The following is a 21435-nucleotide window of genomic DNA, read 5'->3' as shown; positions in this document are numbered from 1 at the left end:
ACCCTCTTACTAAAAAAACTAACATTTTAACAAACTTTATTTTTATAAAGTTTTCACAATTATAATATGAATTGCTTCTTTAATTTGAAAAAAGAACAATATTTTACAAAGATATTAACTTAGTTATTATTGTGCTATTAAAACAATGTATTATTTACTTGGATTTAGTAAAAAAAAGTGAATACAAAATCCAGAAACAAACTAGAAATATCATAGAGTCACTTGTTAGGCTAATGAAATGTATTTATCTAACGTAGGCCTACGCCTAATCAAAACCACAATTTATTACAGTTCTTCCTTGGTAGCAATTTCAAGTTAAAACTACAACTAATAACAGATACAAATGTAAATGCAATTTTACGTAATGCACAAACAATTGTTAGCTTCATGAAAAAATTTCAATGTTTACAAAATACTTTAAAAAATTCCAATCTCGACAAAAAGTTATGTAAACACTAAAGTTTAGATAAAAATTTTAATAATTAAATAACGTAAATGTAAATATCCGATGATATCCGGCAAAAGCCTTTAAAATGCCGCCCGGTTCAATGTTATGTATCAATTTTTGATCAAACAATTCACTTTGAATGAATAAAAATATTCTTTTAAAGGAATTATTTCACTGTAAAGAAATAAGTGGTAAAAGCAATATATAAAATTGCAGTAAAATATGCTTTTTTACTAAATTGTAATCATTAGCTGTTCTAATACGTTAAACAAGTTAAATCTTTGCTCAGTAGCAAAACGGGGTTTTTGATTATATTACTTTGCGTATTGACAGATTTGTTTCAATAAAAATTGTGAGATATTGTTATAATGAATTCGTTTGCGATCGTAGTTTTCGGTTTATGCCTTAGCAGCTTGTGCGTTAAAGGTGCTGAGAATGATAAATGGTATTCGAGTGGCGATTACGGCTACTTCTTTTCAAACACGCAGCTGAACCAGAAAAATGCCAAGTTAGCATGCGAAGAGAGAAAAGCTAAACTAGTTAAGGTTGACAGCGATCAAATTCAAGCATTTCTCATTGAAACTATTCGTTCTATTAGCGGTAACAAAATTTTTTAAAGTTTAGAAACAAATTGAATAGAAAAAAAAAGATTTCTTTATTTTATATTTTGTTTTTATATATTTCCTTTTTTTACTTTTAGGAAACACACCAAGGGAATACTTTATTGGTCTTGAACGAAACGCTCACAATATAATTACCTGGATTGACGGATCAACTGTGGTATATTCTGCTTGGGCAAGAGGCGAACCTAATAATGCTTGGTGGTCTGAAAATTGTGGACAACTATTACCAATGACCCAACAATGGAACGACCTCAGATGTGATGCAACAATCAATTTTATTTGCCAACGAAGAAACGCAAGTAAGATTTAAAACCCTTTGTAACAACGAAATTTAAGTTAACAAAAAATAAAAATAGACAAATTTTAATTATCAAAAATTGCCAAATTTATACTAAAAGAGATTAACATAAATTTACGGTTAAACTAATATTAATCAACAGGGCCAAGCCCAATCGTCGAAACATGGTACAAAAACGGTGATCAGCAATATTACATATCTACATCTCAGCTCACTTTTAACAACGCAATATATGCTTGCGTTGAAAGAAGAAGCACACTGGTCATGGTCAAGACTGATAGGATTCAAGCTTTCCTTAGAAAGCAGCTTCACACAATTCACCGTATGTTTTTAACATATACATTGCATTTTTTGAATATAAACATATTGTAATATTTGATTTATAATGAGTAAATTAAAACAATCGTGTATAGGTCGAATAAGTCGGTCTTATCAATATTGTAACATATTAGACTTTTCAATTCAGGTGAGCACCACACACATTATATCGGAATGCACCGAATTGAAAACTCTGAAGGTCACAAAGATGAGTTGGAATGGATTGATGGAACTGCTTTAAGTTATACTGCATGGCGTTGGGGCGAACCTAATAATAGCTGGGGTGTTGAAAACTGTGGTGAATTGGTAGCTGAAACTCAACTTTGGAATGACATTGCCTGCTGGACGGTTATGCACTTTATATGTGCAAAGGATATTTAATTAAATAATGTAAATATATTTGTTTCTTTGGCTGATAAAAACTGTAATAATCTGTATAGGTCTATAAAATAAAAACCAATATTTATGTGACATAAAGGAAAATATTTAACAAACTATTTAAAAAAAAATTATTTTGATTAGGTTTCAACAATTATACACAGATTTGGGTGAATTTCTCTAGACATTTGTATCCAGAAAAAGAACAACATTTTACAAAGATATTTTTTCATTTATTATTGTGCTTGTGTAACAACGTGTTTTTACTCAGATTTTAATAAATGGTTGGGAAAAATTGTTTTGTTATTTTTTACCCTACAAAATATTTAAATGACTTTTAATGATATTGTCATTTTATCACCTACTTAACATTGGTTTATTTGCCAATATTGCTAACTTTAACCGATATTAAGTACTAGTAAACCCGCCACACTTCGTTGTGGCACTCACTTTGTAATTTGTAATGCCAAAGCCATGCTTTGCAAAATAAACATTCGGTATTTAAAGCACCAATGTTTTTTGGCTTAACTTTATAATTGGCGGAAAATACTTCAGTCGATCACAAAGCGCACTTAGTGGACACCAAAAAACCTTTATTGTTAACTAACGCACTGGTTTTTCTTTCTTTACTATTTTTCACATTTTTTTGATAGTGTTAGGAATTTTATTTTTTACAAACAAACTAAAAGACGAAATTAATATAACATTTAACGGCGAAGTAAAAATATCTTTTTTTTGTCACGTTAAAGTCAGTTTCAAAAGCTATAGACTATGCATAAAAAGTTAAAAGAAAACGCTTTATTAGAGCAAAGTCTTGAAACTATACAAACATTTATATATGTTTTATGCCCAAGTACTGTATACTTTTATTCGCGTTTATTTATTAGTAATTGGCTTTTGTTAACATTAATAGCCTACCACGTTTTTCGGCAATTTCAAAAAATGTATTTGTGGTTGGCAACTTTATTTAATATAAATCCAATAAATTATAGTAAGCCGTGTTTATTTTAAACATTTTAATTTGAATACCTTCAACGAAACCTGGTTAATAAATTAGTGTAAACAAAAAATTATTAATTTGATAAATTTACCCCTAAAATGAATATTATGTATAACTTTTTTACAACATTTATGTGAACCTATAATACTTTAAACGATGTAAACATAATAACAATTCTTGTACAATAAATATTTTCTTTGCAAGTACTATAAATTTTTTAACAACAGTCCCATTTGTTCATTTAATTGTAAATTTAGTCTGTACGCATAATTGAATAAAAGCGCACTTTAAAATCGTTAATTTGCACCTGTGCCACTTTATAACTACAAGAGCACATTTCACATGTTTTTAAGTCAAAAATTCTACTTTATTAATTTTTCTTTATTTGCATGAGGCGGTTTTTTTCCTCTCCGTGTTGATATTAAAAAGAAACTTTGCGAAATTTTAAAGAGAAAAATTACAATTACTTTAGCGCATGCGATCGAAGAATAGCGCACGCGATCGTTTTTTACATTTTTCTCGTTTACTCTAAGATAATAAAAAAAAAATATAAACAGACTTGGGGGAATTTCTCTATAGACACACTTATATCCAGATCAAGAACAATATTTCACAAAGTTATTATGGTTTGAAATCTTAGATTTCGAAACATATTGTTATTGTCATTATGGTTCGAAATCTTAGATTTCGAAACATATTGTTATTGTCCGTATATTTATTATTATTTTTATTTTTATTTTTATTCTTACTAATCCGAATTTTGAAATCGAATAACTTTTGATTTTGTGTATATAATTTTTTTAAATTTTAGTATGTTGTTTATTATCATATTGTGTTTCAATCCTCCTATTTTGATAATTTAAATATTATTAATTAGTAATTAATAGGTGTTTGTTTATTAAAATTTAGACATCGTTATTAAGTTTTCAAATTTTGGTCAGTTATATATCATAATATTAATAACTCGAAAATGGATTAAAAATTTAATTTTTGTTTGTTTATTATATTTAAATTCTTGTTTGTTTATTAAAAATTAAAGTTTGATATTAAGCATTTAAAATTTAATATAATGTATTTTATGATATTAGTATTTAAAATACATGTTTAAAAAATAATTTTTGTTTGTTTATTTTATTTAAATGCTTGTTTATTTATTAAAAATCAAAAATCAATTTTGGGAATTTAAAATTTAGTAAAATGTATATCTTGATATTAACAACATAAAACTGGGTTAAAAAATTAATTTTATTTGTATAATATATATAAATGCTTGTTTGTTTATTAAAAATCAAAGATATGTAATATTCTTAGATAAGGTGTAATTATGGTTTGAAATCTTAGATTTCGAAACATATTGTTATTGTCCGTATATTTATTTTTATTTTTATTCTTACTAATCCGAATTTTGAAATCGAATAACTTTTGATTTTGTGTATATAAATCTCTAAAATTTTAGTATGTTGTTTATTATCATATTCTGTTTCAATCCTCCTATTTTGATGATTTAAATATCACTAATTACTAATTAATAGGTGTTTATTTATTAAAATTTAAAGTTCGTTATTGGGTTTTCAAATTTTGGTCAGTTATATGTTATAATATTAATAAGTCAAAAATGGATTAAAAATTTAATTTTTGTTTGTTTATTATATTTAAATTCTTGTTTGTTTATTAAAAATAAAAGTTTGATATTAGGCATTTAAAATTTAATATAATGTATTTTATAATATTACTAATTAAAATACATATTAAAAAAAATAATTTTTGTTTGTTTATTACATTTAAATGCTTGTTTATTAATAAAAAATCAATTTTAGGCATTTAAAACTTGTCTAATGTATATTCTGATATAAACAACTTAAAACTAGGTTAAAAAATTAATTTTTGTTTGTTGAGTATATTTAATTACTTTTGTTAATTAAAAAATTAAATATTGATATTTTAAAACTTTTAAAATAATTTTGTTCCGAAATTTTCTTATCCACGTTTTTAGTCTAATAATTGATTATGTAATATTAAATTTATTTATTTAGTTAATATTCATAATTAAGTAATGTTTATGTATAATTTTATTTATTAATAAAGATTAATTTTAAAAATGATCAAATGATTTCGAACCATATTTTATTTATCAAATAAATCTAGTTATGGTTCGAAATCTTAGATTTCGAAACATATTGTTATTGTCATTATGGTTCGAAATCTTAGATTTCGAAACATATTGTTATTGTCATTATGGTTCGAAATCTTAGATTTCGAAACATATTGTTATTGTCAGTGTATTTATTATTATTATTATTGTTTTTATTCTTTCTAGTCAGAATTTTGAAAGACGCTAACTTTTGTTCTTTAAAACTAAAAGTTCTAAATTTTTAGTATGTTTGTTATTATCCCAACGAATCGCAAACCTTTTATTTACGACATTTAATTATCACTAATTACTAATTAATAGGTGTTTGTTTATTAAAATTTAAAGGTTGTTATTAATTTTTTAAATCTTGGTCAATTGTATATTATGATATTACTAACTCAAAAATAAATTAAAATTTTAATTTTTATCACTAATTGGTTAAGAATAGGTGTTTATTTATTAAAATATAAAGATTGTTATTTATTTTTTAAATCTTGGTCAATTGTATATCATGATATCAGTAACTCAAAAATGAATTAAAATTTTAATTTTTATCACTAATTACTAATTAAAAGGTGTTTCTTTATTAAAATTTAAAGGTTGTTATTAATTTTTCAAATCTTGGTCAATTGTATATCATGATATTAGTAACTCAAAACTGAATTAAAATTTTAATTTTTAATCACTAAATACTAATTAATAAGTGTCTGTTTATTTAAATTTAAAGGTTGTTGTTAATTTTTTAAATTTTTGTCAATTGTATATTATGATATTAGTAACTCAAAAATAAATTAAAATTTTAATTTTTGACACTAATTACTAATAAATAGGTGTTTGTTTATTTAAATTTATTGATTGTTATTAGATTTTTAAATTTTGGTCAGTTATATGTTATATTATTTATAACTTGAAAATGAAATAAAAATTAATTCTTTTTGTTTATTATATTTAAATGCTTGTTTGTTGATTAAAAGTTAAAGTCCGATATTAAGCATTAAACATTTGGTATAATGTATTTTAAAATATAAGTAGTTGAAAAACATATTTGAAAAATAAGTTTCAATTGTTTATCATATTTAAATGCTTGTTTATTTAATTTAAATCAAAAATCAATTTTAGGAATTTAAAATTTGGTATAATCTATATCCTGATATAAACAACTTAAAACTGCGTTAAATATTAGTTTTGTGTGTATTATATATAAATGCTTATTTGTTTATTCAAAGATATGTAATATTCTTAGTTAATGTTTATGCATATCTTTTTTTATTTATAGAAATTTATGTTAAAAATAATCAAATAATTTCGAACCATATTTTATTTATCAAATAAATCTAGTTATATTTATTATGGTTCGAAATCTTAGATTTCGAAACATATTGTTATTGTCAGTGTATTTATTATTATTATTATTGTTTTTATTCTTTCTAGTCAGAATTTTGAAAGACGATAACTTTTGTTCTTTAAAACTAAAAGTTCTAAATTTTTAGTATGTTTGTTATTATCCCAACGAATCGCAAACCTCCTATTTACGACATTTAATTATCACTAATTACTAATTAATAGGTGTTTGTTTATTAAAATTTAAAGGTTGTTATTAATTTTTTAAATCTTGGTCAATTGTATATTATGATATTACTAACTCAAAAATAAATTAAAATTTTAATTTTTATCACTAATTACTTAATAATAGGTGTTTGTTTATTAAAATTTAAAGGTTGTTATTAATTTTTCAAATCTTGGTCAATTGTATATCATGATATTAGTAACTCAAAACTGAATTAAAATTTTAATTTTTAATCACTAAATACTAATTAATAAGTGTTTGTTTATTTAAATTTAAAGGTTGTTGTTAATTTTTTAAATTTTTGTCAATTGTATATTATGATATTAGTAACTCAAAAATAAATTAAAATTTTAATTTTTGACACTAATTACTAATAAATAGGTGTTTGTTTATTTAAATTTAATGATTGTTATTAGATTTTTAAATTTTGGTCAGTTATATGTTATATTATTTATAACTTGAAAATGAAATAAAAATTAATTCTTTTTGTTTATTATATTTAAATGCTTGTTTGTTGATTAAAAGTTAAAGTCCGATATTAAGCATTAAACATTTGGTATAATGTATTTTAAAATATAAGTAGTTGAAAAACATATTTGAAAAATAAGTTTCAATTGTTTATCATATTTAAATGCTTGTTTATTTAATTTAAATCAAAAATCAATTTTAGGAATTTAAAATTTGGTATAATCTATATCCTGATATAAACAACTTAAAACTGCGTTAAATATTAGTTTTGTGTGTATAGTATATATAAATGCTTGTTTGTTTATTCAAAGATATGTAATATTCTTAGTTAATGTTTATGCATATCTTTTTTTATTTATAGAAATTTATGTTAAAAATAATCAAATAATTTCGAACCATATTTTATTTATCAAATAAATCTAGTTATTATTATGGTTCGAAATCTTAGATTTCGAAACATATTGTTATTGTCAGTGTATTTATGGTTCGAAATCTTAGATTTCGAAACATATTGTTATTGTCATTATATTTATTATTATGGTTCGAAATCTTAGATTTCGAAACATATTGTTATTGTCAGTGTATTTATTATTATTATTATTATTATTGTTTTTATTCTTTCTAGTCAGAATTTTGAAAGACGATAACTTTTGTTCTTTAAAACTAAAAGTTCTAAATTTTTAGTATGTTTGTTATTATCCCAACGAATCGCAAACCTCCTATTTACGACATTTAATTATCACTAATTACTAATTAATAGGTGTTTGTTTATTAAAATTTAAAGGTTGGTATTAATTTTTTAAATCTTGGTCAATTGTATATTATGATATTACTAACTTAAAAATAAATTAAAATTTTAATTTTTATCACCAATTACTTAATAATAGGTGTTTGTTTATTAAAATTTAAAAGTTGTTATTAATTTTTTAAATTTTTGTCAATTGTATATCATGATATTAGCAACTCAAAAACGAATTTAATTTTTGTCACTAATTACTAATTAATAGGTGTTTGTTTATTTAAATTTAAAGATTGTTATTAGGTTTTTAAATTTTGGTCGGTTTTATCTTATAATATTTATAATTCGAAAATAAATTTAAAAAATAATTCGTGTTTGTTTTTTGTATTTAAATGCTGGTTTGTTCATTAAAAATTAAAGTTCGACATTAAGCATTAAAAATTTGGTATGATGTATTTTATAATATAAGTAATTAAAAAACATATTAGAAAAATAATTTTCGTTTATTTATTATATTTAAACGCTTGTTTATTTAATAAAAATCAATTTTAAGAATTTAAAATTTACTATAATTTATATCCTAATATCACCAACTTAAAACTGGGTTAAATATTAGTTTTTGTTTGTATTATATATATAAATGCTTGTTTGTTTATTAAAAACCAAAGGTTTGTAATATTCTTAGTTAATGTTTATGCATATCTTTTTTTATTTATAAAAATTTATGTTAAAAATAATCAAATATTTTCGAACCATATTTTATTTATCAAATAAATCTAGTTATTATTGTTTTTATTCTTATTTGACGAATTTTGAAAGACGATAACTTTTGTTCTTTAAAACTAAAAGTTCTAAATTTTTAGTATGTTTGTTATTATCCCAACGAATCGCAAACCTCCTATTAACGACATTTAATTATCACTAATTACTAATTAATATATTTTATTATTAAAATTTAAAGATTAAATTTGCTGAAATTTTAATATGTTGTTGGTATTATTATTTTGTATGTTGCTATTTAAAATGAAGATTTAACTCTAGCTAAATATTGTTTAATCATTATTTTTGTTTTTTTATAAAATAATGAATCAGTGTGAGTTTAACGCTTCAATAATTTAATAGCGTTCTGGTCGCCGTCAAAAATCGTCCTTTTCGCTGTCCATTAAAGTAAAAAATATTGGTTGAAAATTTAAGTAAAATGTTAAAATATAAGTAAAAAATGTGTAAAATTTTTGTTTCAATTGTTTTGTTATTATTATATTTTAATACTTGTTTGATTACTAAAAATTAAGATCGGTATTTTGCTTTTAAATTTAGTTTACTTTTATATTACAATATCAATGAGTGCGTGTTCGCTTGTTAAAATTAGGTTTAAATATAAAAAAGTTTATATTTAAATTTATAAATTAATTAATAAACCTACTAAATAAATTATATTTATAAAAAAGAATCAAACAATTTCGAACCATATTTTATTTATCAAATAAATCTAGTTATTATTATGGTTCGAAATCTTAGATTTCGAAACATATTGTTATTGTCAGTGTATTTATTATTATTGTTTTTATTCTTTCTAGTCAGAATTTTGAAAGACGATAACTTTTGTTCTTTAAATCTAAAAGTTCTAAATTTTTAGTATGTTTGTTATTATCCCAACGAATCGCAAACCTCCTATTTACGACATTTAATTATCACTAATTACTAATTAATATATTTTATTATTAAAATTTAAATGTTAAATTTTCTGAAATTTTAATATGTTGTTGCTATTATTATTATTATTTTGTATGTTGCTGTTTAAAATAAATATTTAACTTTAGCTAATTATCGTTTAATTATTTTGGGTTTATTTATAAAATAATGGATCAGAGTGAGTTTAACGCTTGAATGATTTAATAGCGTTCTGGTCGCCGTCAAATATCGTCTTTTTCGCTGTCTGAGTTGAAGTAAAAAGTATTGGTTGAAAGTATAAGTAAAATATGAAAATCTAAGTTAAATGTGTGTAAAAGTTTCTACTCAAAAACGGTATAAAAATTAATTTTTGGTTGTTTATAATAAATATTAATTGCTTGTTTTTTATTAAAAATCAAATCAATATTTGGTTGTTACATTTTTATTGATTTAAAATCATGATACAAATGGTAAATTTTATAAAATCTCCATAATATTGTGCAAAGAACATTTATTCGATAATTATATTATAAAGTTTAATACATAAATTGGAATTTTGTGTTGGTTAAATGAATTTTTATCGCGTTGGTTATGCTTTATTTTTTCTTTGTTTAATAAGTTTTATCTTTTCTTATTTTTAGGGTCGCCGGACTGGACTAGTTTTATTTCTATTGTTCTAGGGTCTAACTTAATTTTAAGGTCGCGGGTCTGGACTAGTTTTATTTCTATTGTTCTAGTATTTAAATTTATAATTTATTTAATAAACTTACTAAATAAATTATATTTATAAAAAGAATCAAACGATTTCGAACCATATTTTATTTATCAAATAAATCTAGTTATTATGGTTCGAAATCTTAGATTTCGAAACATATTGTTATTGTCAGTGTATTTATTATTATTATTATTATTGTTTTTATTCTTTCTAGTCAGAATTTTGAAAGACGATAACTTTTGTTCTTTAAAACTAAAAGTTCTAAAATTTTAGTATGTTTGTTATTATCCCAACGAATCGCAAACCTCCTATTTATGACATTTAATTATCACTAATTACTAATTAATAGGTGTTTGTTTATTAAAATTTAAAGGTTGTTATTAATTTTTTAAATCTTGGTCAATTGTATATTATGATATTACTAACTCAAAAATAAATTAAAATTTTAATTTTTATCACTAATAACTTAATAATAGGTGTTTGTTTATTAAAATTTAAAGAATGTTATTAATTTTTTAAATTTTTGTCAATTGTATATCATGATATTAGTAACTCAAAAACGAATTAAATTTTAATTTTTGTCACTAATTACTAATTAATAAGTGTTTGTTTATTTAAATTTAAAGATTGTTATTGGGTTTTTAAATTTTGGTCGGTTTTATCTTATAATATTTATAATTCGAAAATGAATTAAAAAATAATTCTTGTTTGTTTTTTATATTTGAATGCTGGTTTGTTCATTAAAAAAGTTCGACTTTAAGCATTAAAAATTTGGTATGATGTATTTTATAATATAAGTAATTAAAAAACATATTAGAAAAATAATTTTCGTTTATTTATCATATTTAAATGCTTGTTTATTTAATAAAAATCAATTTTAAGAATTTAAAATTTACTATAATTTATATCCTAATATTACCAACTTAAAACTGGGTTAAATATTAGTTTTTGTTTGTATTATATTTTTAATGCTTGTTTGTTTATTAAAAATCAAAGGTTCGTGATATTCTTAGTTAATGTTTATGCATATCTTTTTTTATTTATAAAAATTTATGTTAAAAAAAATCAAATATTTTCGAACCATATTTTATTTATCAAATAAATCTAGTTATTGTTTTTATTCTTTCTAGTCAGAATTTTGAAAGACGATAACTTTTGTTCTTTAAAACTAAAAGTTCTAAATTTTTAGTATGTTTGTTATTATCCCAACGAATCGCAAACCTCCTATTTATGACATTTAATTATCACTAATTACTAATTAATAGGTGTTTTTTTATTAAAATTTAAAGGTTGTTATTAATTTTTTAAATCTTGGTCAATTGTATATTATGATATTACTAACTCAAAAATAAATTAAAATTTTAATTTTTATCACTAATTGGTTAATAATAGGTGTTTATTTATTAAAATTTAAAGTTTGTTATTTATTTTTTAAATCTTGGTCAATTGTATATCATGATATTAGTAACTCAAAACTGAATTAAAATTTTAATTTTTAATCACTAAATACTAATTAATAAGTGTTTGTTTATTTAAATTTAAAGGTTGTTGTTAATTTTTTAAATTTTTGTCATTTGTATATTATAATATTAGTAACTCAAAAATAAATTAAAATTTTAATTTTTGACACTAATTACTAATAAATAGGTGTTTGTTTATTTAAATTTAATGATTGTTATTAGATTTTTAAATTTTGGTCAGTTATATGTTATAATATTTATAACTTGAAAATGAAATAAAAATTAATTCTTGTTTGTTTATTATATTTAAATGCTTGTTTGTTGATTAAAAGTTAAAGTCCGATATTAAGCACTAAAAATTTGGTATAATGTATTTTAAAATATAGGTAGTTGAAAAACATATTTAAAAAATAAGTTTCAATTGTTTATCATATTTAAATGCTTGTTTATTTAATTTAAATCAAAAATCAATTTTAGGAATTTAAAATTTGGTATAATCTATATCCTGATATAAACAACTTAAAACTGCGTTAAATATTAGTTTTTGTGTGTATAGTATATATAAATGCTTGTTTGTTTATTCGAAGATATGTAATATTCTTAATTAATGTTTATGCATACCTTTTTTTATTTATAAAAATTTATGTTAAAAATAATCAAAAAATTTCGAACCATATTTTATTTATCAAATAAATCTAGTATTTATTATTGTTTTTATTCTTATTTGACAAATTTTGAAAGACGATAACTTTTGTTCTTTAAAACTAAAAGTTCTAAATTTTTAGTATGTTTGTTATTATCCCAACGAATCGCAAACCTCCTATTTACGACATTTAAATGTCACTAATTACTAATTAATATATTTTATTATTAAAATTTAAAGATTAAATTTTCTGAAATTTTAATATATTGTTGGTATTATTATTTTGTATGTTGCTATTTAAAATGAAGATTTAACTCTAAATATCATTTAATCATTATTTTAGTTTTTTTATAAAATAACGAATCAGTGTGAGTTTAACGCTTGAATAATTTAATAGCGTTCTGGTCGCCGTCAAAAATCGTCCTTTTCGCTGTCCATTAAAGTAAAAAATATTGGTTGAAAATTTAAGTAAAATGTTAAAATATAAGTAAAAAATGTGTAAAATTTTTGTTTTAATTGTTTTGTTATTATTATATTTTAATACTTGTTTGATTACTAAAAAATTAAGATTGGTATTTTGCTTTTAAATTTAGTTTACTTTTATATTACAATATCAATAAGTGCGTGTTTGCTTGTTAAAATTAGGTTTAAATATAAAAAAGTTCATATTTAAATTTATAATTTAATTAATAAACGTACTAAATAAATTATATTTATAAAAAAGAATCAAACGATTTCGAACCATATTTTATTTATCAAATAAATCTAGTTATTTTTTTTTTTATAAAATAACGAATCAGTGTGAGTTTAACGCTTGAATAATTTAATAGCGTTCTGGTCGCCGTCAAAAATCGTCCTTTTCGCTGTCCATTAAAGTAAAATATATTGGTTGAAAATTTAAGTAAAATGTTAAAGTATAAGTAAAAAATGTGTAAATTTTTTTTAATTGTTTTGTTATTATTATATTTTAATACTCGTTTGATTACCAAAAATTAAGACCGGTATTTTGCTTTTAAATTTAGTTTACTTTTATATTACAATATCAATGAATGCGTGTTCGTTTGTTAAAATTAGGTTTGAATTAAAAAAAGTTAATATTTAAATTTATAATTTATTTAATAAATCTACTAAATAAGTTATATTTATAAAAAAAAATCAAACGATTTCGAACCATATTTTATTTATCAAATAAATCTAGTTATACTTATTATTATTATTTTTTGTTAAGTCCATTTATATGAAAACTGATTTATATTTTCTCATTAATTTTAAATACAATTTCACACTCGGTTGGACACCATTAGCCGCTATTGTGCGCTTCTTTTGGATCGCCTTATCGCCTGGTCATTTCAAGTTTTTCCCTTTTTTCCAGCGTTCTTAGTCACGTGATTTGTGTTTCGCCTTTTTTGTCTTTATTTGTATCGTAACTTGGAATAATTTTGGAATTCTACTTTTAGTACGTCATATATTTAGAATACGATTCGCCCTGTTCTAACATTTCATAAATGGTCTTTAGTTAGTTTTTGTTAAAAGTAATATTGATTTGTAAGTGTTAAGCCAGTATTGTTTTTGTTAATTGTTTTTCTTGTGTACTGAATATTGAATACATTGTAGAGTATTTCAATTGTTGTATCAGTCGAGTTAGACAGTTGCAATTCTGGGCCCATTATCGGTATTATTTTTATATTAACTGAGATCAATCTGTGATCAAGGGGCGTATTTTATTCTCCGATCAACCTATTGTTGGTCACGTGGGGTATAGTTAGACAAACCCTACATTTATTTATGAATTGTATGACATTTGGTCATATCATTGAGTTAGTATAGTTAGTTAGATTTGTAGATTGTTTGACTTAAGATCAAGTTTGGATTTATAAATTAGGATATATAATTTCGAAAGGATTTTTTAGATTTACATATAAGAATGAATTTGGAACCAAGTACCAGCGGTCAAGCTTCGACATCGAAGCCCGTCGAAGAACCCAGTGTCGATCCGAAGTCTGCCCGGAAAAATGCTTTGGCAAATTTTACTCGAATTGAAAACCAGCTCCTTAAAGAAATCAATGCTCAAAAGGAGGCAAAGCTGGTCACTGGATGCAAAGCAGTTTTCGACACCGCCTACGATAAATGTTTATCGGCGTGCAACGAATTCTTGGCTGTTCAAGCTGAAGTTGAAAAGCCAAAAGCACAGGCCAAAATTGATGAAGTTAAAAGCCGATATGCGACAATGAACGAAAGGTATCAAAGTTTTCTATCTTTGTGTGTAACCTCTGCTTCACCAACACATGGAGCTCCCTCAGTAATTGGGTCCCGCCATTCTGGATCTGTTAGCTCGCAAAGAAGCAGAGGTAGCGTCGAGGCGCTTAAAGTTCAAGCCGAACAAGTTCAAAAGGAAGCTGAACTAAGTCTTCGTCAGCTTGAAATTCAAAAGCAACAAGAAGAGGAAGAAGCAGAAGAAGAAGTCCGCGAGGCCGAAGCTAGGGCTCGTCGGAAAAAGCGCACTGCGGCCCTTAAAAGCATGGGCGCACAAATTGAGCTTGAAAAGGAAGTAACCAGGGCTCAATCCAAAGTTCTTGAAGCCGAAGCCGATTTAGAGGGTAGCGTTTTTAGGTCTGACGGATTCGTAGAAAGGCCATCAATTTCGCTTCGACAATTCGCTTCACCAGCTGCTTTGGGGATTGATCAAGCCATTAACAGCTTATCACCCAAACGGAGTGACCCGACCCCTATCTTAGTTACCCAAACGGGGCCGGTGTATGATTCCACGCCTATTGTCAAAGAAACCCAGCAAAGTGTGCACCGTAGCCAATATTTGCCAAGCTACTTAGCGCAAGACGCCACCTTGCCAAGAATTACGATTGACAATTTTAATGGCGACATTTTAGAATATGATTCTTTCATCATGCAGTTTGATGAATTTATAGATTGTAAAATATCGGATGACGGCGCCAAATTGCAGTTTTTGTTGAAGTATTGCACTGGCGAGGCGTTTGAGGCAATTAAAGGTTGCAAAGTTATTCGTAACCGAACAGAGGCTTACAGAGAAGCGAGATCACGACTTGATGAAAAGTTTCGTGCCAGTGATCTTATCATGGAGGCGGCAATGGAAACCATACTAATTGGGCCTCCCATTTCTGAGTCAGATTCCGATGCTTGGAATAAATTGGCAGACAGCATGTACTACTGCAGCTGTACCTTAAATGCGGGAGGCTATGAGTCCGAATTAAACAGCCGTGAGACAATAAGCAAAATCTATCGACGATTGCCCGAACAAGTGCGGCGTGATTTTATAAAAATTTCAAAAGATAGAGAAAGAACCGGTAGGAAAACAACCTTCGATGATTTGTTACAGTTCGTAAGGGAGTTGGCCCGATCATCAAGGCATTACTACCAGCGCATTCATTTTGAGCAATGCGATAAAAAATTTTCCGACATGAAAGGGAGGCGATTTCAATCGAAATCAAATCGGCCTGCCAGCAAGAGCTTTAACGTGAAGGAGAAAAGTTCGGCGCCATTATCATTTGTATGCTGTCCTTTGTGTAGGAATGGACACCAGCTGTGGCGTTGCGAAATCTTTAAAATGAAAACGTCGATCGATCGATATAATTTCGTGAAAAATAAAAGGTTGTGTTTCAATTGCTTAAGAGAAGGCCACATGAATAACAATTGTCCGACAACAATGGACTGCAAAACATGTAGCAAAAAACATCACACTTTGCTTCATTACAACAAACCACAACCGAATGAAAACTTAAACGCACCTACAAATAATGAGAACGCCGAAGAAAGAGCTGTCACCGCCTGCGGTACACAGAAAAGTAAAAATGTGAAACGGTTCAAGGTGCTTCCAGTAAAGGTTTGGGGCAGTGACCCAAACAAAATCGTCCAAACTTATGCATTTTTGGACGACGGTTCCGACACAAGTATGTGTACTAAAACGTTAGCCAATCAATTGGGGCTTAACAAAATCGACCGCCATGTACAGCTATTTACAGCAAATTCACTTACCGAATATGATACCATTGTTGGAGGTATGCATATTCAAGGCATTAATGAAATCGAGTCATTTAATGTAGACGAGCTTATTGTTTTAAACGACCTGGTTGATGTAAGTGAAAGTATACCCACTAAAGATGTAGCAAACCGCTACGCGCATCTTATTGATCTCACGTTTCCGAGACTTAAGAACGCAAAGATTGAATTGCTTCTTGGTAACAATGTACATGAAGCCTTTAGGTTAAAGGAGCAACGTGTGGGTAAACCTGGTCAGCCATTTGGCCTGCATACAGCGCTTGGCTGGACATTATTTGGTTCTGACTACTCCAAAAGGTCAGATAACAATGCACGAAAAATCAATTTTCTACATAGCCTAGATGGCATTGATGCTTCTTGTAGAATATTGGTCAACTCGTTTAATCAAGACTTTAAGGATTTAAACGACGTTCAACGCCATGAGGCCTCAATAGAGGATAAAAGGGCTTTGGGAATAATGAAATCGACCGTTAAAAAGGTTGACGGTCATTACCAAATTGGATTACCGTGGAAGGACGATCTTGCAAGACCGTCGAATAATCGGAAAATGGCTGAACGAAGGCTTCAGTACTTAAAGAAGAAATTGCAAGCTAACCCTGAACTTTTTTCCAGGTATAGGGATAAGGTTACTGAATATGTAAATAGTGGCCATGCCACAATGATTTTAGATGGTGAAATTAGGAATTTAAGTAACTTTAAATATTATATACCTCACCATTTTACAGGGCCTAAATTTCGTATTGTTTTTGATTGTGCTGCTAAACATTTAGGCCTATCTCTTAATGACTATTTGTTACAGGGGCCTGATTTAACTAATAATCTGGTTGGCGTGCTTTTGCGCTTTCGCCAGGAAAAAATCGCTTTAGTTGCAGATATAAAGGGCATGTTTCACCAGGTGTTCGTTGATCCCAATGATCGGGATGCCTTTAGGTTCTTGTGGTGGCCAGAAAACGACCTGTCGCGAACTCCGGTTGATTACCGCATGAACGTTCATATTTTTGGCGCGACGTCATCGCCGAGTTGCGCTGCATTTGCATTACGTAAGACAGCTGACGACAACCTGACTGGTGCGAACGAACAAACCCTGAGTACTGTAAGGCAAAATTTTTATGTTGATGATATGTTAAAATCGTGTAGTAGTGTAAATGAAGCCTTGCATTTGTTACGTGATATTCAACCGCTTCTTAAAAGCGGCGGCTTCCATTTAACTAAGTTTATTAGTAATGACAAAACTATACTTGCTTCTGTTCCTTCTGCAGAGTTGGCATCGTCAACGTTAAATCTTGATTTACATGAGTTGCCAACTGAACGTGCGTTAGGTGTTTATTGGGACACCGCCCTTGATTGTTTTAAGGTGAAGGTAAACGTTCAATTAAAACCTTCCACTAGACGTGGTATTCTTTCTATGGTAAGTCAGGTCTATGACCCATTGGGCTTTGCCCAACCATTCATTTTACCTGCACGTAAATTACTGCAGGAAGCATGCAATTCACAAGTAGGTTGGGACGATCTGTTACCCAACAGTCATATCACTAAATGGAATGCATGGTTACGTAATCTAACCCTTTTGGAGCGTATAAGCGTTCCCAGATGCCTTAAGTCTTCTTTAAGCATGTTAAAAAGTATTCAGCTGCACACGTTTTGTGATGCAAGCAGTATTGGCTATGGAGCCGTTAGTTATCTTCGTATTGTTGATTTGCATGATGTGATTTTATGTTCTTTTGTTATGGGCAAGTCTCGCGTTTCACCTTTGAAACCTGTAAGCACGCCGAGACTTGAGCTTACGGCAGCTGTTATTGCCGTAAAACTAAGCACGCTAATTCAGCAAGAGCTTGAGTATAAGCTGGGCGACATTTTCTACTGGACGGATTCGACGACGGTGCTTCAATACATTCTTAATACATCAACACGATTCCACACTTTCGTTGCCAATAGACTGGAATTTATTCACGGTCTTTCTAAGCCGTGTCAATGGAGACACGTTGACACCAAACGTAACCCGGCTGACATAGCATCTCGAGGTCTTATGCCAGACAAAGTGGATAAGGCCGAAATTTGGTTTAATGGCCCGCAGTTTTTGGGTCAAGTTGTTAATGAATGGCCCGCTCGCCCACAAGTTTTGCCTCCGCTTGCCAACGACGATCCTGAGTTGAAACAAGAACCAGCAAAGTGCAATTTCACAAAAGAAATTAGCAGCACTGGCATTGAGCGCCTTTTTTCTCGCTATTCATCTTTTTTCCGATTACAACGCTGCGTGGCATGGCTTCTTCGTTATAAGCAATACCTGAGGTGGAAGGCTGAAACTCGAAATTTAGCAGCAAGTTCAACTTCGTTTAACACCAATTTTCTTAGTCGTCAGGAGATAGATGCTTCCACTACCGCTATCGTACATGCTGTTCAGCACGACGTTTTTCCCGAGGTTATTAAGTTGCTTTCTAACCATGAGAACTTTCAGTCGCCTGTAGTAATGAGTAAAGGAGAACTTCGCAATTCAAAAGTTCTCAGCTCGTTGCAAAAGTTGTCACCCATTTTGGTCAATAATGTAATCTATGTTGGAGGAAGATTACAAAAGTCTTTGGTTGATAGGAATGCAAAGCATCAAATGATCTTGCCTTCAAACCACCCTGTCACTGCCCTCATTATTTCGTCTCATCACATACGTCAAGGTCATTCCGGAACCTTGCATGTGGTAGCCTCTATCCGGGAAAGTTTTTGGATTTTGCGTGGCCAGGCAGCTGTTCGAAAGGTACTACGAAACTGCAGACAATGTAGACGATGGAACGCGAAAATCGGTGAACAAATGATGGCCGCATTACCCTCATCAAGGGTTACTGCCAACAGGCCACCATTCACCTGTGTTGGTGTCGATTATATGGGCCCCATACCTGTCAAGCTGGGACGGAGCCAAGTTAAGCGATATGCTTGTGTTTTTACTTGTATGGCCACCAGAGCAGTCCATATTGAGGTTGCACAGTCGCTTGAAACAAGTGCCTTTATAGATGCATACAGAAGGTTCATTTCAAGAAGGCCAACACCGAAACAAATTTTTAGTGACAACGGCACTAATTTCGTCGGTGCCGAACGTGAATTGCGTATGGGTATAAGGAAATGGAATAAAAAACAAATGCATGATGCTATGTTGCAGAATGAAATAGATTGGAGATTTAATCCCCCTGCTGCAAGCCATCAAGGCGGAGTATGGGAGCGTATAATAAGAACAGTTCGAAAAATTATACGTTCAATCACCGGTGAACGAGTTCTTGACGACTACGGTCTCATGACGTTGCTCACTGAAGTTGAAAGGATCTTGAATAACCGACCTTTAACCCCTATTAGTGATGATCCGCGAGACTTGGAAACGCTTTCTCCAAGTATGGTTTTAAAAGGAGCAATCGATATGTCATTGCCCCCTGGAGAATTTATAAAAGCGGATGGTTATAAAAAATCATGGCGCCTGACCCAACTAGTCGTCGATCAATTCTGGACGCGATGGATAAAAGAATATTTGCCGCTTTTGCAATTGCGACAAAAATGGCTTCGGCCCGTGAGAAATTTTGCTGTTGGTGACGTAGTGTTGATTGTGGATGACACAATTAAAAGAGGATACTGGCCGAAGGGAATTATAGAACAATGTGAAAGTGACTGTAACGGACTTGTACGACGCGTGCGTGTAAAAACCGCCACAACGGTCCTTTGGCGGGATATTAGAAAGCTGTGCCTTCTCGAAGCGCAGCAATGACTTATAACGCGTTTTTCTTTCATTCATTATTGCATGTATCGTTATCATTTCACCTCATGTCACTCGTGTGAACTTTCGTATTTTCTTACCCTTTGATGTGTACGATTATCGTATATTGTTATAATGTAATATTTTCTTTTTTGACGATTATCTCACGTCATACTGTTTGCTGCATGCTCACAGTGTATATTGGTTTCGTTTTTGATATAATGTACTTTGTTTATTGTGAAATGACTTCGTATATTTTGTTGTGTACTCGGTCATTTGGGGCCGGAATGTTAAGTCCATTTATATGAAAACTGATTTATATTTTCTCATTAATTTTAAATACAATTTCACACTCGGTTGGACACCATTAGCCGCTATTGTGCGCTTCTTTTGGATCGCCTTATCGCCTGGTCATTTCAAGTTTTTCCCTTTTTTCCAGCGTTCTTAGTCACGTGATTTGTGTTTCGCCTTTTTTGTCTTTATTTGTATCGTAACTTGGAATAATTTTGGAATTCTACTTTTAGTACGTCATATATTTAGAATACGATTCGCCCTGTTCTAACATTTCATAAATGGTCTTTAGTTAGTTTTTGTTAAAAGTAATATTGATTTGTAAGTGTTAAGCCAGTATTGTTTTTGTTAATTGTTTTTCTTGTGTACTGAATATTGAATACATTGTAGAGTATTTCAATTGTTGTATCAGTCGAGTTAGACAGTTGCAATTCTGGGCCCATTATCGGTATTATTTTTATATTAACTGAGATCAATCTGTGATCAAGGGGCGTATTTTATTCTCCGATCAACCTATTGTTGGTCACGTGGGGTATAGTTAGACAAACCCTACATTTTTATTATTATTTTTATTATTATTTTTATTCTTTCTAGTCCCAATTTTGAAAGAAGATATCATTAGTTCCTTAGAATTTAAAAATCTGAAATTTTAGTATGTTGTTTATTATCAGATTATGTTTTCATTCTCCTATTTACAACATTTAATTATCACTAATTACTAATTAATAAGTGTTTGTTTATTAAAATTTAAAGGTTTTTATTAATTTTTTAAATCTTGGTCAATTGTATATCATGATATTGGTAACTCAAAAATGAATTAAAATTTTAATTTTTATCACTAATTACTAATTAATAGGTGTTTATTTATTATAACTTAAAGGTTGTTATTAACTTTTTAAATTTTGGTCAATTGTATATCATGATAT

General features: G+C 27.9%; 2 protein-coding genes across 2 annotated transcripts; both read left to right on the top strand.

Annotated features, from left to right (window-relative positions):
• The first annotated feature begins 787 nt into the window (after nt 1-787).
• Nucleotides 788-2344, top strand: LOC145753150 (C-type lectin lectoxin-Lio2-like). The gene is made up of 5 exons (XM_082569546.1): nt 788-1048; nt 1149-1370; nt 1512-1691; nt 1836-2077; nt 2210-2344. The coding sequence occupies exons 1-4, from the start codon at nt 817-819 to the stop codon at nt 2066-2068; spliced, it is 867 nt and encodes a 288-aa protein (XP_082425672.1). The 5' UTR covers nt 788-816; the 3' UTR covers nt 2069-2077; nt 2210-2344.
• A 12039-nt stretch (nt 2345-14383) lies between these two features.
• On the top strand, nt 14384-20230 carry LOC145753392 (uncharacterized). Its single transcript, XM_082569805.1, has one exon. The coding sequence runs from the start codon at nt 14384-14386 to the stop codon at nt 20228-20230; it is 5847 nt and encodes a 1948-aa protein (XP_082425931.1).
• Nucleotides 20231-21435: the final 1205 nt, after the last annotated feature.

This window comes from Corella eumyota, chromosome 5, assembly GCF_963082875.1.
Source record: "Corella eumyota chromosome 5, kaCorEumy4.1, whole genome shotgun sequence".
NCBI lineage: Eukaryota > Metazoa > Chordata > Ascidiacea > Phlebobranchia > Corellidae > Corella > Corella eumyota.
The sequence above is the reverse complement of the archived record's forward strand: the minus strand, read 5'-3'. Positions and strand labels throughout refer to the sequence as shown.

What these genes read in the sequence shown, in the direction of transcription:
- LOC145753150 (XM_082569546.1), top strand. Translation starts at nt 817, where the DNA reads ATGAATTCGTTTGCGATCGTAGTTTTCGGTTTATGCCTTAGCAGCTTG. An exon ending in AACTATTCGTTCTATTAGCG is followed by an intron (nt 1,049 to 1,148) that starts GTAACAAAATTT and finishes TTTTACTTTTAG; the next exon opens with GAAACACACCAAGGGAATAC. An exon ending in GCAGCTTCACACAATTCACC is followed by an intron (nt 1,692 to 1,835) that starts GTATGTTTTTAA and finishes TTTTCAATTCAG; the next exon opens with GTGAGCACCACACACATTAT.
- LOC145753392 (XM_082569805.1), top strand. Translation starts at nt 14,384, where the DNA reads ATGAATTTGGAACCAAGTACCAGCGGTCAAGCTTCGACATCGAAGCCC.